Source organism: Dryas octopetala, chromosome 6 (genome assembly GCF_963921425.1).
Source record: "Dryas octopetala chromosome 6, drDryOcto1.1, whole genome shotgun sequence".
NCBI classification, from domain to species: domain Eukaryota; kingdom Viridiplantae; phylum Streptophyta; class Magnoliopsida; order Rosales; family Rosaceae; genus Dryas; species Dryas octopetala.
In genome coordinates this window covers 9,089,915-9,103,361 of record NC_141371.1, presented here as the reverse complement: position 1 = coordinate 9,103,361, position 13,447 = coordinate 9,089,915, and the positions used below count along the sequence as shown (strand labels likewise).

Below are 13,447 nucleotides of genomic sequence, written 5' to 3'. Positions count from 1 at the left end.
TTATAAATAAGAAAAAAGATTATAAGATTAGTTTTATCACCATAAAAAATAAAAATAAAAAAAAGTGTGTGGCCCGGTCCGTTTAAGGCATGACATGAGCACGAATGGCCCGCGGGCCATGGGCCGTGTCGAACTTTGATCTTAACTATATGAGCCGGCACAAACACGACACGAAAGCAGGATGAACTCAACTTAAACGGCCTGGCTCGGCTCGTTTGACACCTCTAGAGTAGATGTTGAGTTCAAAACTCATAGACAATAGATGTTGATAAAAAAAATCACTTTAATGGACCACAAATAAATTCCGATAGATTAATCTAAATTTGACCATCTTATTTATTAGTAAAAACAAAATTCAAGCTCATTAATATCGTATTATATTATTCATAGTGGAAACTGGAAAGTGCTCATTTAAGAACATGAGTTTTTTTTTTTTAAGAAAAATGGGTTATTACTTATTACATAGTATCATGGAAGAGATGTTCCAAATAAGACAAAAACTCATCATGCCAAGAATGGTTGTTTCCACAATTCAAAGAAAAACTAGCAAGTGCAAGCGCAAGCGCAGACACAACTCGATTATAATTGCAAGAAATAACCGCATGTAGCATTACCGAATAAACGTCAAAGTTCCCTTACTACCTCTATAGAGGTGCCCATCTAAAGCAAGATTTGCGGCCAAATTCATAAATCGAGAGATAATCGCTTGAGCCTCCGATTCAAAAATACATCTTCAATGTCTGCACTCAAACAATACTGCAACCTGCTGATAATCGCCAAATCTTAGCCTGTTGGGATGAAGAGATGCAGAAAAGAGGCAAAACCATCAACACGACAGCCTCTTCATGACTGTCCTGCATAATAACACCAACACCTCCAGCCCATGTCACTAGCACAAATACACCATCCACAAACTTGAGAAAAAACCCAACAATTAACTAGCAAGGGTTTGTTTTTATTGCTAAGAAGCCAAAGAAAAGCCCTAGACTAATTAAACCTCTCTGATAAGAAGGCAAAGAAAAGACAACAAATTAAAACACTAGCATGTCAATTGAGAAAACAAATATTGCAAAGAGAAATTATTTTGTATAATTGTAGTATCTAAAGCAGTGGGTCCATCGTTCATGCTGATATGGCATGAATTGATTGGAAGCTCATGAGTTGCTTCTCGCCAGTCATTCCAGCCTCGTAAAAAGAAAGGTGAAGAACAAGTAGAGGCTTCTATCCTTCCTATCTCAACTTTCAGAAACTTGTGAGTGTGAGAATGAAGTTACTCCACTTCCCCTCCGCGCGTGCCAACTCCCACGTGCTACCCTCTCCCCCTCTGGCGGTGCTCACTTCCTGGCCACTCCTATCTACTAATCTCACCACCACCACCACCATCAGCAGCTGCGGCTTCTCTAAGCTTTGTTTAAATTCCGGCCACCACCGCCAACCAAATCCAACGACGGTGGCCAAGGCGTCGCAGGCGAGTGACAGCCTTGTGCCGGCCGACGACGCTGAAGATGGAGTCTTGCTCGGGACCATGAAATTGCCTTCAGACACCGATCTTCCGAGGTTCCAAATCTTGCTATTCCAGGTATGTATAAAACTGTATTTAACTTTTGATATGCATTCGTTATCACTGAAGCTGGAATAGCTCAGTTGGTTAGAGCGTGTGGCTGTTAACCACAAGGTCGGAGGTTCGAACCCTCCTTCTAGCGCTTGTGTTTTTCACGTGCAAATGATGTGTTTTTTTTTTACAGTGGGCCAACAGTCTCTGCCAAGGAGCGAATCTGCCGCTTCCTGTGCCTTTGAAGGTAGTCATTACTATTATTTTGGTTGGTAATTGCATGGACAGCACTAGCATATTTTTATGACAATGGCATTGAATGGAACTAGATTGCATATTTTACATAATTAAAATGTAATACGTACTCTTTGGTCAAAAAAAAAAAATGTAATACGTACTCTTTGTACATTGCAATGGAAAGGTAGACAAAATTGCAGGTGGAACTAGATTGGGTTTTATTACAATTGGCGATGGGGAGACTGAGGTCCTTGTGTACATAGATTGCTTGGTTTTTCCAGCAAATGGTGATTCTGGGCCGATTTTCCGAGCTGTGAGAAATGGACGCATCAAGGACCGAACACCTCCCGGTGAGCCCAGAATCATGAGAAGTCTTATGCAGGCTCTCCAGAAGTCGGTTCAAATCGCCAGAGTCTAAACAAGTTTGTCATTTTGATTATATATGTACTTGATAATGTACTGCAAATATGTTAAGTCCAATAAAACTTTAGTCTCTTGTGCAATTTTATGCTTATTACTGATCAAATGTGAACATGTAGTAGCAATGATCTTAACGTCTATTTGCTTCTACAAAAGTCGAAAAAAGGTGCATATCCCTCCTTAGGCTTTCTACTACGATGAGACTCAAATTTTGTGACCCAAAATCCATTTTAGGTCTCAAATAGTTACAAAATATGGGTATCAGGTTTTGCAACACCAATGGCCGTTGCGGATCAACCACAACCATTGATCCGGCAATGGTACTCTAATCCTGGCCTTCCGTGCCAGTGACGAGCGTGCCAGGGACTCAGAGACGGTCTTAGACATCAATTGACAGGTGGGGTTCACATCGCAGGGGTGTCAACCGAGTTTTGAGCTTTCACTCTCTTCCTCTTCTTCTCGCGCGTGGGCGGGCCCACTTTATTTTGGGTATCGGTATCAGTGTCACCCAATATGGGTAACATTTTGGGTTTCAAGGAAAAATGGGTTGCACTTTCCTAGCCTGTAGTGCGAAAATGTTACCCATTAATTTGTGACCCAAAAAATGGGTGTAGGGTCACAATTCCGGCCTTCTAGTAGAATGCCTTAGTGGAGGAAGAAGTGATTCGTATGGGTAGAAAACTACATGAAGAAAAAGAGCTTAAGTTGGTGTAGCTCATTTAATTCGAGAGATGACTAGCTGGCCAAAAATAAATTCAAAAGATGACTATGTGATATATATATAGTCATATGTGAAGAAAAGTAAATAGGTTGGTGACAGACTTTGTTGAATTCAAATAGAAGAGCTATATTACATAGCTAGTAGGACGGACTGACGGAGCACCAAACTTTGAAAGTAAAGCTTCAGCTCCTTAAATTCTTTACGACCATGAATAGTTGAGGTTAATAGACAATTCAATACAAGTATATTGACCTCTTTTTTTAATTATTAACTTTGACCACAAATTTATTTTGTTGGAATGATTTAAGTCACTAAGTATATGTTTTTTAATATTTTAGTATATTCTCTTATAAATTAAAATTTATAAATTTATTTATTTTAAAAATTATACCTTTAAAATTTATTTCAATAAAATCTTTAAAATAAGCTCAATAATTAATATTTTTTAATAATATAAATTAATACCTAAATTTAATAAAAAAAACCAGAATTCATTTTAATATCCAAATATGTTCACAAGCGCGTTCATGTGCTGATGTTGTAGCAAACCTGCGGGGTCCCCACCCAGGGCAGCCATTTACCACTTTTTCTTTCCTCTTGTCACCGTTTTTTTATGGTGGGTCTCTTTATTAACTCTAGGCTCTAGCTCAATTAAAAATTGTCAAGTCAATTTTTTGATCTTCCGATTGCCATTTCAATTTATTAATTAATTTCAATTGACATCCCATTGCGAACTATTTTTGTTTTAAATTGTGAATAAATGCCAATTAAATTGTCAATTAGTCTTCATTGTACATGCTCTAAAAAGAACCAGTCCATTCTTTAAAAGGAACCGGTCCATGCATGAAGAATTGCCTATAAAAAGGCAGCTGCCCATTGCATTTCGATCAACTCAACGCATCCAAACTTCAAAAAGTTTGAGAAATAGGAAAAGCCTCACTTTTGAGAATTGAGAGAAAAACCTCAATTGAGTGAAAAAAGAGATCATCTTGAGAGAATTTAAGAGAGAGTGTTTAGGCACTTTGGTGAGATTGTTTCTTACCTAATTATCTGTTGTTACTTATTTTATTTTGTTAATTATCTCAATTTTAATCATACAAGAGTGGAAAAAGTCAATATGCATGATTATCAAATAATTCATTGGCCTTGTATTAGGCGCCATCTTTCCCAGCAAAAATAGTATGAATATGCTTTTTAACATGCTGAGACAAGTACAAAAAGATTGTCAAGTTCCCACTTATTATTACTTTGATTTCTGTCCTTTGTGGTGCTTGACCACATTGTATTCGTTGTTTCTTGGATCTTCTATGATTGACAGGGAAGAAACTGGGGTTATATTGTCAGGAGCATATTACTATGTGATTGTTCTAACTTCGTCGTAACTAAATTCATTGGTTTCTTCAAGTTTAAGAATATTAAAGTTGCAATCACATTTATTAAAAAAGCACACTAAAAATCAAAATTGCACATCCAGTACCTTCCATGTTGGCAGTATACTCAGCTGTAAGGTATCTTGAATCTGAAACTGAAATTCTCAAGACTGTTTTTTGGTCCCCACTAGTTCCCTTTCACCTTTTGAAAGATTTTGACCGTGTATAAGAAAATGGTCCTAAATTCTTAGTCTGGGAGTTCAACAAAAATGGAGAAACAATCAGCAGTAGAAGGAAGTTTTGGTGATGGACATGAAGATAGTTATGATGCAGTTGTTGTGGGGTCTGGCTATGGTGGTTCTGTTGCTGCTTGTCGGTTGTCTATGGCAGGTATAAGGGTGTGTCTAATTGAGAAAGGCCGGAGATGGGAATCTCAGGATTTTCCAACCGACAGTTTCAAAGCCGTGTCAGCTTTGAGGATGGAGAACCAGAGCCTAGGCATTAGCTTTGGACCAAAAGATGCTTTATTCCAGGTTATTATCTTTTTCTGTGTTTCTTTTTTCATGCCGCTGCTATTTTTTTTAGACAAAACAGCCTTCTTCTATCTTTATTATGTAGCCACGTTGTCAATCTCTTTATACTTGACAACTCTTTACACTTATCTTTATTGATGTTCGTTGAATCATAGTCGCTTTGAAACAAACAAAACTCCTAAAGTCTTAGATAGATATAACTATATAAGAACTTAATACTTTAATAGTAAAAAAGTCCATCGACTTTCATTACTAAATTGTAATATTTTTTTATTTTAATTATTAAAATATTTATGTTATTTCATTTTAAATACTAAATTTTAGTTTATGTACTAATTTTAAAAAATATAGTTATATTGAGTTGTGACTGTCTAACGGTCATAACTTTTTTATTGATTTGTTATTTTTTTTAATATTTGTAAGTTTAAACTTTAATATTTAGTTTATGGGTTATAGGACTTCATCCTCTAAATCTAAATTAAAAGCATTAAACTTTTATAAAATTTGAATTTTTATGAATTTGAAATAGTCACAACTATGACTGTCGAATAGTCACAACTGTATAACAAACCAATTTGTAACCTAATTCAAAATATCTTATTTTAGGTTAATACCTAAACTAAAAAAACTTAGTGATTTACTACTTTGCTGAAAAACTATTCATATTTAATTTTAATTTTCTATAATAAAAACTATCAATATTAAATAAAATAAAACTTCTAATACAATAATACTAAATCTAAGTAAAAAACGATTTTTAATGCTAAAAGACTTATAATAGTGTATAAGATATACAGTGAGGGTATTTTATGTCATATATATAGGTCTAAGTATTAAATAATAGTAATATTACGTGTTTTGAGATTTTAAAACTGTCAAGCACCATGAACAACTCAAATTCAGTGATTACTGGATCTGATAATGGAATAGCATTTGAGTGGATACAATCGATTATATTACCTTAGTCAAGTCATCTGGAAAAAGATTCAACTCTTTATGGCAGTCACACGGAGTTGAAAACCTGACCAAGTCATGTCTTGGGACAGCTGGCTGTAAATTAAACTAAATTGAAAAGGTCCAAAATATGGGTTATGGGGGCCCACAAAACAGAAAAAAGAGTTGCTGCTAGGTAATGAATTCCACGTGGAGGCCCAAAATTGGAGAAAAGAAAAAAAATTGTGACCATTGGCATGGCCCAGGCGCAGACACATGCTTGTGAATGCTAGCCAAGCTGCCAATGTGTTCCTGATATATCTAATTGATTACACTTTTTTCTTAGCTGCAACTAAATTGCATAGTCAATGGCATGTTAAAAATATTTAAATGAGTAAATTATAATTTAATATCTTAATTTTACGTTTTGTTTCAATTTAGTACTCTAACTTTGAAAACTTATAAAAAAGTACCTTAACTTTCATTTTGTATCAAAATAGTACCTCCGTTAGTTTTTCTGTCAAATAAATCGTTATCTGCTGACGTGACAGAGGTATTTTCGTATTTTTCTTTAAATTTAAAAATAATAATATTTTAAAAAACTTTTGAGTAAAAAAATTTCTTAACAAAATTTTTTAAACTTTTTTTCCCATCCCTTTTCCCCAGCCCCTCTTGCACGACCCATCCTCCCTCCCACCCCCCGACCCCCTCCCTCTCTCCCTGCCAGACCCACCACCTCCTCCAGCTCCAACCCCATCGCTCCCCTTCTCTCCAGCCCTACTCCTTCCCCTTCCCCTTCCCCCTCCCATTCTCCCTGCCCGACCCATCCCCTCCTTCAGCCCCAACGCCGTCGCACCCCAACCCTCAGCCCCCGTTGCACCTCCTCCCCCCAGCCCCAGCTCCGTCGCACACCCATCCCCCCAGCCCCTCCCCTCCCTGCCCCCACCCAGCCTTCCCCCAGCCATCCCAGCTCGCCCCAGCCATCATCCTCCCTCTCCCTGCCCAACCCACCCCCAGTCCCGTCGCCCCTTTCCCCACCTTACCCAACCCCAACCCAGTCCCCTCACCCCTTACCCAAACCCCGACCCTTCCCCTGCCCAACTCCCCCCCCCCCCCCCAATTTGTTTTTTTTTTTCTTCTAATTTTTAAAAGTTTTAATTTTTTTAAAAAAAATTTTATTCAAAAGTTTTTAAAAATATTATTATTTTTAAAATTTGAATAAAAAGACGAAAAATATCCCTGTCACGCAGCAGATAACGGTTTATTTGACAGAAAAACTAATTGAGGTACTTTTTTGCAAGTTTCAAAGTTGGGGTATTAAGTTGAAACAACATGTAAAGTTAAGGTACTAAATTGTAATTTGCTCTATTTAAATATATTCAATAATATATTATGTATTTCCTTTTCAGCTCATTTGGGAATTTTTTGTGGCTGATTGCTTGCAACAAAACCACATTTTTATTTTGGAACTGTGAATTGTTTTCTTATAAGCATACGAGAATCTGAGAATGCCCATACTCTTATGACTGTATTTGTCTGGTAAATTACTAAATCGAAATTAAATTTTTCTTTACTTTATTCATCTAAAAGGAAAAAAGAAGAAAAGTAAATGTTATCGTGGACTGTTTGATACCAAAGGTCCCTCTCCCTCTGGCTGGGAATTGGGAATGGGCCGAATGGGCACCACGTTGGGCTGAAGGGGAATAGCGATATATGCCTGTTTCCTTCAATCAATAAAGTATAAAACAACAAGTTTGGGTGTTGTGTAGTTTAGACAAAACAGCTTTCTTCTATCTTTATTATGTAGCCACGTTGTCAATCTCTTTATACTTGACAACTCTTTATACTTATCTTTATTGATGTTTGTTGAATCATAGTCACTTTGAATTTTTGAAACAAACAAAACTCCTAAATACATATAAGAACTTAATATTGTAATAGTAAAAAACTATCAATATTGAATAAAATAAAACTTCTAATACAATAATACTAAGTAAAAGGATTTTTAATGCTAAAAGACTTATAATAGTATATAAGATATATAGTGAGGGTATTTTATGTCATATACATAATTTAGAAGTAAATTATATGTTTTTATTGACTTACATCGATATTTTTCAATATTAATATATCTATTGATATATTTGTAAATTTGAGGACTAATATTTAAGAAATTTTCGATATTTTCAACTTTGTCCTTAACAAGTTTTTGGGGTTCAGTGATTGTCTAATATGGTATAGAGCTCTGAGTTTAGGAAATCCTAGGTTCAAAACCTCCAACCCTATCCCCCACTTATTTTCTACATGATGGGGTTGCAGTACCTATACTGTCTGCATCTGTATATAAAAGTGAATAGAGCTACGTGTTTTGAGATTTTGAAACTGTCAAGCACCATGAACAACTCAAATTCAGTGATTACTGGACCTGATAATGGAATAGCATCATCATATAATTTGAGTGGATATAATCAATTATATTACCTTAGTCAAGTCATCTGGAAACAGATTCAACTCTTTATGGCAGTCACATGGAGTTGAAAGCCTGACCAAGTTATGTTGTAGGTTCTAACTATGGTGTATGTGATAAATTAATATGCATCTGTTATGATGGAAGCGTAGGTATATGAGCAAAATGATTCTGTAGCAGCAGTGGCTTGTGGGCTTGGTGGAGGTTCACTAGTGAATGCAGGAGTTTTGGTGCCAACACCAGTTCGTGCTAGACGGCATCCAAAATGGCCAAAGGAATGGGAAAGGAATTGGGATAATTGTGAAGCTTCTGCAGCAGCCATGCTGAAAGCACAAAGTGTGCCTGTCAAGTTTCCTACTGCGAAAATCTTGGAAGAATTTGCTAATGAAGAGATTGAAGAAACTTTTGATACTTCAGTGAAGCTGAGTGTGAATTTTGACGTTGAAGAACCACTAACCAATGCAATGAAGCTTCCACAGATGGGTAGCTGCTTAGCCTGTGGAAACTGTCTTTCTGGATGTCCTTATGATGCCAAAAGTTCTACCGACAAAAATTATATACTTTCAGCAATCCAGGCATGTCTTATTTTATCTAATAATATATATTAGTGAATTGTCTAGACCTATATTTTTCTTTACTTATTGCACATGAGTTGTTAGATATTCCATGGATATTGAATTGCTTCCAGAAATCTTAGGCTGCAAGCCGTGTTTACCACTGAAAATGACCAAATGTGGTGATTGTTTAAAGGTTGAAACAGCACCGATTTGTTAAATTTGGGTGATCATATACCATTGGTTATGGATTATGATGATAAAGCCATTAGTGCAATGGGCCAATGTTGGCTTTTTTATTTCAAAATTCTGTGGGAAACTATGGAAAAAATAGTATCCATTTGGATGTCCATAGACAGTACTCTAGGGTCAAATATTTTTTCTTACATTCTCCATTAAAACCAGTGTTTCTTGTGAAGCAGGCAGGATGCATTGTTAAAACAGGATGTCAAGTGCAGTATGTGGTTAGAAACATGTATGAAAATTTCCAATATGAAGGCAAAATTGGCAGAAAAAATAGAAGATGGCTTGTTTACTTGAATGAGATTGACTATATAACCTCTGATTTCGTGATCCTATCAGGTAAGAAACAGAAAAATTAGTTATCTTCTGGAAATTCTGATCACAACAACTTTAACAAGTTCTAGAGTTGTCATTTTCTCAGCGGGAGTTTTTGGCACAACTAAGATACTCTTCCAGTCACAAATGAGAGGACTGAAATTGTCAAAAGAACTTGGGTCTGGATTCAGCTGCAATGGGAATACCGTGGCTTATCTGACTGGAAGTCCAGCACCATTGAATGGTTATGGATTGGACAGAGAGCAAGTGTTTAAGATACCTTTTCAAGAAAGGCCCGGGCCATCCATCTCTTCATCTTACACTTCTTCACTGGGTTTTACAATCCAGGTTCAGAGACTTCTTTATACTTAATTGACTTTAATTTTTCATTCATGTCAATATATGGTTAATTTGGTCCCTAGATTTGGTGACGTTTAATATAATTGTATCAACAATGCATCATACAATCATCTCTGGGAAATCATACAATTCATGTGAATATACGAATGAAAATGCTCTTTTGTATGATGGATTCATCCCACACTTATGAAGTTTCCATTGTCACAGAGTGCTGTACTTCCATCAGCTTATCCGTACCTGCTGTTCAAAGGAATTACAACGTATGGATGGCCTACTGGATACTGGTTTTTTCATGGGATTATAGACAAGATAAAACATGCTATAGGTTTTAAAGCAAGCCAAGGAGTGGTTCTTATTGGATTGGGATATGATGAGAGTGATGGTAAGATCATGTTAGAAAAGGGCACAAACAAAATCTGTTATAGTCCACCTCATGATCCCCTTCTCCCTCGAAAAATTAAAGCTTTTCAAAAGCTCACTAAGAAATTGGGAGGAATTCTCTTTATGTCAAAATACCGAAGCACATCAGTTCATCTTTTAGGTGGGTGCAATGCATCATCAGATCCTTCACATGGTGTTTGCAACCCCAATGGGCAGGTTTTTGACCTTGAGTCACCAACCACAGTGCAGCCAGGCCTCTATGTGTGTGATGCTTCTTTGATCCCATGTTCTGTTGGCATAAATCCGTCTCTTACTATCACAACTGCAGCTGAGCACATAAGTAGGCAGCTTGTGCAAGATGTTCTCAAGTACAAGAGGAATAAAGGTCTTGAATGTGTTCTCAAAACTGCTAACCAAGATCCAGCTATAGGTTCCTTCACTGATAAGACTATAATTAATGGTCAAAGATCAGTAGTCATGATTAAGGAAACCATGAGAGGTTATGTTGGGGGTATGCCATGCACAGCTTATCTCAGGATGAAGATGAACCCTCATGAGGACCAGAAGAGCTCTGATAAATGGAAGTTGGGTATTGGAGAATCCAATCCCCTTCTAAGAGGGAAAGTTGGAGGGCATGTGAAATTTAGAGCCTTTGAGAAGGATAATTTACAGATCATAGACGGGGACGTAAATTTGTGTGAAGTAGATTGCAGAACTCCTTACACGCAGTATATGCATTATCATCTTCTTCTTGCAGCTTCTACTGGTTCAAGGTATATGAAAGTTTGTTAAGTTTTGGTTCAAGGTACATGAAAGTTTGTTAAATTTTCTTTTGTTTTCTTTGTCACAGTTAAAGATTAATAATTTTGATGCAGATATATTCTTGAAGGAAGAAAGGTAATGAATCCTTACCTCTTTGCATCATATGCTTGGAGGGAGACGACAACACTGCATGTGACATTTGAAAAGGTTTCTGAGAAAAATTCAAAGGATGAGAAGGTGATTTTAAAAGGGGAACTCAGTATTTCCCTGACAGAGCTTCTTAAGAGCATCATAAGCCTTGAAGGAAACAAGAAAGGAAGGTTCATACGCCAACTATCAGGAACTCTCTTAAGAACCTATATTTTGCAGATACCTCGAGGGAACCACAAGGACTTAAATCTATTAGATTGTCAGCATAAATCTTATCCAAGCAGCACTCTCCATGCAATAAAAACAGGTAGCAAACATTTGAGTTCATTGTTTACAAGCCTGAAAACTCAAATCTACTTATTGTTTAATATGTTGGCATTCAACAGTCTCAGAGTCAATATAATCTACCTTTAAAACACAAATATAGTAACTAAATAAAATCCTTTAGATTCTTTAAATAAAATAGCATTGATTCAGAACTTTGGATTTTCACTTTAAAGCCTAGTTTGGAATAAAAGATGCCGGATACTTTAGGTAATGTACTTGATTTGATGATATGCTTAACTATTGAAAGGCAAGCTTATGGGCCACATGTTTCTTCTCCCTTGTATTCTTGCTGCAACTTGAGTTCCTAATTTCATGTCCCCCCCATTTATCATGCAGAAGATGGATTCATTATCAGTTGCAGGCAATGGAAGTGTCCCCATGTTTTGTCAAAACTTAAAGGAAATGAACAACTGAATCCTGTTCTCCTTCTTAATGGATATTCTGCTGAGAGTTACTGTCTGCCAACGGAGTCAAATGACTTGGTCAGAGCTTTACTTGAAGAAGGGCATGAAACATGGTTATTACAGTCAAGACAGCACCCTCTGAATCCTTCAAACAATTTTACAATTGAAGACATTGGAAGATTTGATATCCCTGCTGGTAAAAGATCATAAACAACTACTCTAATTGTATTTAACTCTTACTGATCCTATTGTCTTCCAAGTTCTAATGAGCATTTTGTTGCTCTACTTTTACTTTGCAGTAATTAATAAGATCCTTGAATTCCATGGACCAAGCGTAAAGGTGCATGTAGTTGCACACTGTATTGGAGGCTTAGCCATACACATAGCTATAATGGGAGGTCATGTCTCTGCAACCCGTATAGCTTCTCTGTCTTGCACCAACTCTTCAATGTTCTTCAAGCTCAATGCTTTTTCCAGAGTCAAAATGTGGCTTCCTCTGGTCCCAGTGAGCTCTCTCTCTCTCTCTCTCTCTCTCTCTCTCAAAGTAGGATTTGTGCCATATATTAAGAGGAATACAAATTGGCAGATTAATCATTGTTAACAAGAGGAATTAAAAAAGGAAAAACATACTAAAAAGGAATTAAAATTTCTTTTATATGCAGATATCAATGTTCATACTTGGAAAAAACAAGATACTTCCTCTTTTGGAAACATCAAAGGTCAGCTCCCGGCACCGGCTCCTGAAACTAATAGCCTACATCATACCCCGGTACGAGAGATGCACCTGCAACGAATGTGAAGTCTTTTCTGGCATATTCGGAAGCGCATTCTGGCACCAAAACGTAAGCCCCACCATGCACCACTGGTTGAACATGCAAAGCACCACAAGGCTTCCTATGGCAGCATTTCCCCACCTCAGAAAGGTCTGCAACTCTGGTTTTATAGTAGACAGCAATGGTAGCAACTCATATTTGATCCATCCAGAAAGAATGGCACTCCCAACCCTTTATATCTCCGGCGGTCGCTCTCTCCTTGTCACTCCTCAGACTTCTTTCCTTGCTCATAAATACATGAAGTTGCACCAGCCTGGCTTTCGACATCAAAGGGTAGTTGTAGAGGGTTTTGGGCATTCAGATTTATTGATTGGAGAAGAGTCTTACAAGAAGGTGTTTCCTCACATTTTTTCTCATATAAGATTAGCTCAACAAGGAAAAAATGCCAAGGGAAAAAAGTACAGTAAAGAGGCCTTCGATTGGGAAGCTGATGATCAATATGGAGGCTTTGGAGAATTTGGAACTTGGTTTTCTCCTTTTGTTATTGTTATGTTGATTTTTTTGTTGCTTTCTCTATTAGTTTCATTACTTTTGTAATTGCCAAACAAGAAATGGATCATCGACTGCCTTCTCTTGTAAGTATTAGTCTATTAGAAACGAAAAACGTGAGCCTTTAGATTGCGAAGTACCTATTAAAATCTTGTAATCCAATGACTCACATTTCTCACGCTTATGTATGCTGATACTTATAAGAGAATTTTCCTTGGACAAATAATGAAGTTGGAAATGATTCCATTGGAGCTCTCTTTTGAGGGCTTTGGAAGTTTCAGTAGTGGTTACTATGTTGTTGTTGTACATGGCATTAGTCTATTACAAACCAATAAATTAAAGAATTAATATTTTGTTATCGTGACATGGTTTGGGCCGATGTTTGGACTTGGGTTT

At 36.8% G+C, this 13,447-nt stretch overlaps 2 protein-coding genes and 1 non-coding gene across 3 annotated transcripts; all 3 read left to right on the top strand.

The window, feature by feature from the left end:
- The first annotated feature begins 1,207 nt into the window (after positions 1 to 1,207).
- On the top strand, positions 1,208 to 2,276 carry LOC147282105 (uncharacterized). The gene is made up of 3 exons (XM_086248537.1): positions 1,208 to 1,579; positions 1,746 to 1,799; positions 1,974 to 2,276. The coding sequence occupies exons 1-3, from the start codon at positions 1,265 to 1,267 to the stop codon at positions 2,205 to 2,207; spliced, it is 603 nt and encodes a 200-aa protein (XP_086104663.1). The 5' UTR covers positions 1,208 to 1,264; the 3' UTR covers positions 2,208 to 2,276.
- TRNAN-GUU (transfer RNA asparagine (anticodon GUU)) lies at positions 1,630 to 1,703 on the top strand. Its single transcript has one exon. It is a non-coding gene; the product is annotated as a tRNA-Asn (tRNA).
- A 1,642-nt stretch (positions 2,277 to 3,918) lies between the features above and the next one.
- LOC147282104 (uncharacterized) lies at positions 3,919 to 13,141 on the top strand. The gene is made up of 9 exons (XM_086247721.1): positions 3,919 to 4,833; positions 8,386 to 8,808; positions 9,210 to 9,369; positions 9,452 to 9,693; positions 9,913 to 10,859; positions 10,962 to 11,305; positions 11,662 to 11,925; positions 12,029 to 12,234; positions 12,392 to 13,141. Exons 1-9 carry the CDS (start codon positions 4,570 to 4,572, stop codon positions 13,097 to 13,099), a joined length of 3,558 nt encoding a protein of 1,185 aa, XP_086103847.1. The 5' UTR covers positions 3,919 to 4,569; the 3' UTR covers positions 13,100 to 13,141.
- The last annotated feature ends 306 nt before the right edge of the window (positions 13,142 to 13,447 follow it).

Bases quoted from the DNA above. Each gene is read 5' to 3' on its own strand.
- LOC147282105 (XM_086248537.1), top strand. From the start codon at position 1,265: ATGAAGTTACTCCACTTCCCCTCCGCGCGTGCCAACTCCCACGTGCTA. The intron at 1,580-1,745 runs GTATGTATAAAA...TTTTTTTTACAG, and splicing joins TCCAAATCTTGCTATTCCAG to TGGGCCAACAGTCTCTGCCA. The intron at 1,800-1,973 runs GTAGTCATTACT...TGCAATGGAAAG, and splicing joins CGCTTCCTGTGCCTTTGAAG to GTAGACAAAATTGCAGGTGG.
- LOC147282104 (XM_086247721.1), top strand. From the start codon at position 4,570: ATGGAGAAACAATCAGCAGTAGAAGGAAGTTTTGGTGATGGACATGAA. The intron at 9,370-9,451 runs GTAAGAAACAGA...TCATTTTCTCAG, and splicing joins TGATTTCGTGATCCTATCAG to CGGGAGTTTTTGGCACAACT. The intron at 11,926-12,028 runs GTAAAAGATCAT...TTTACTTTGCAG, and splicing joins AAGATTTGATATCCCTGCTG to TAATTAATAAGATCCTTGAA.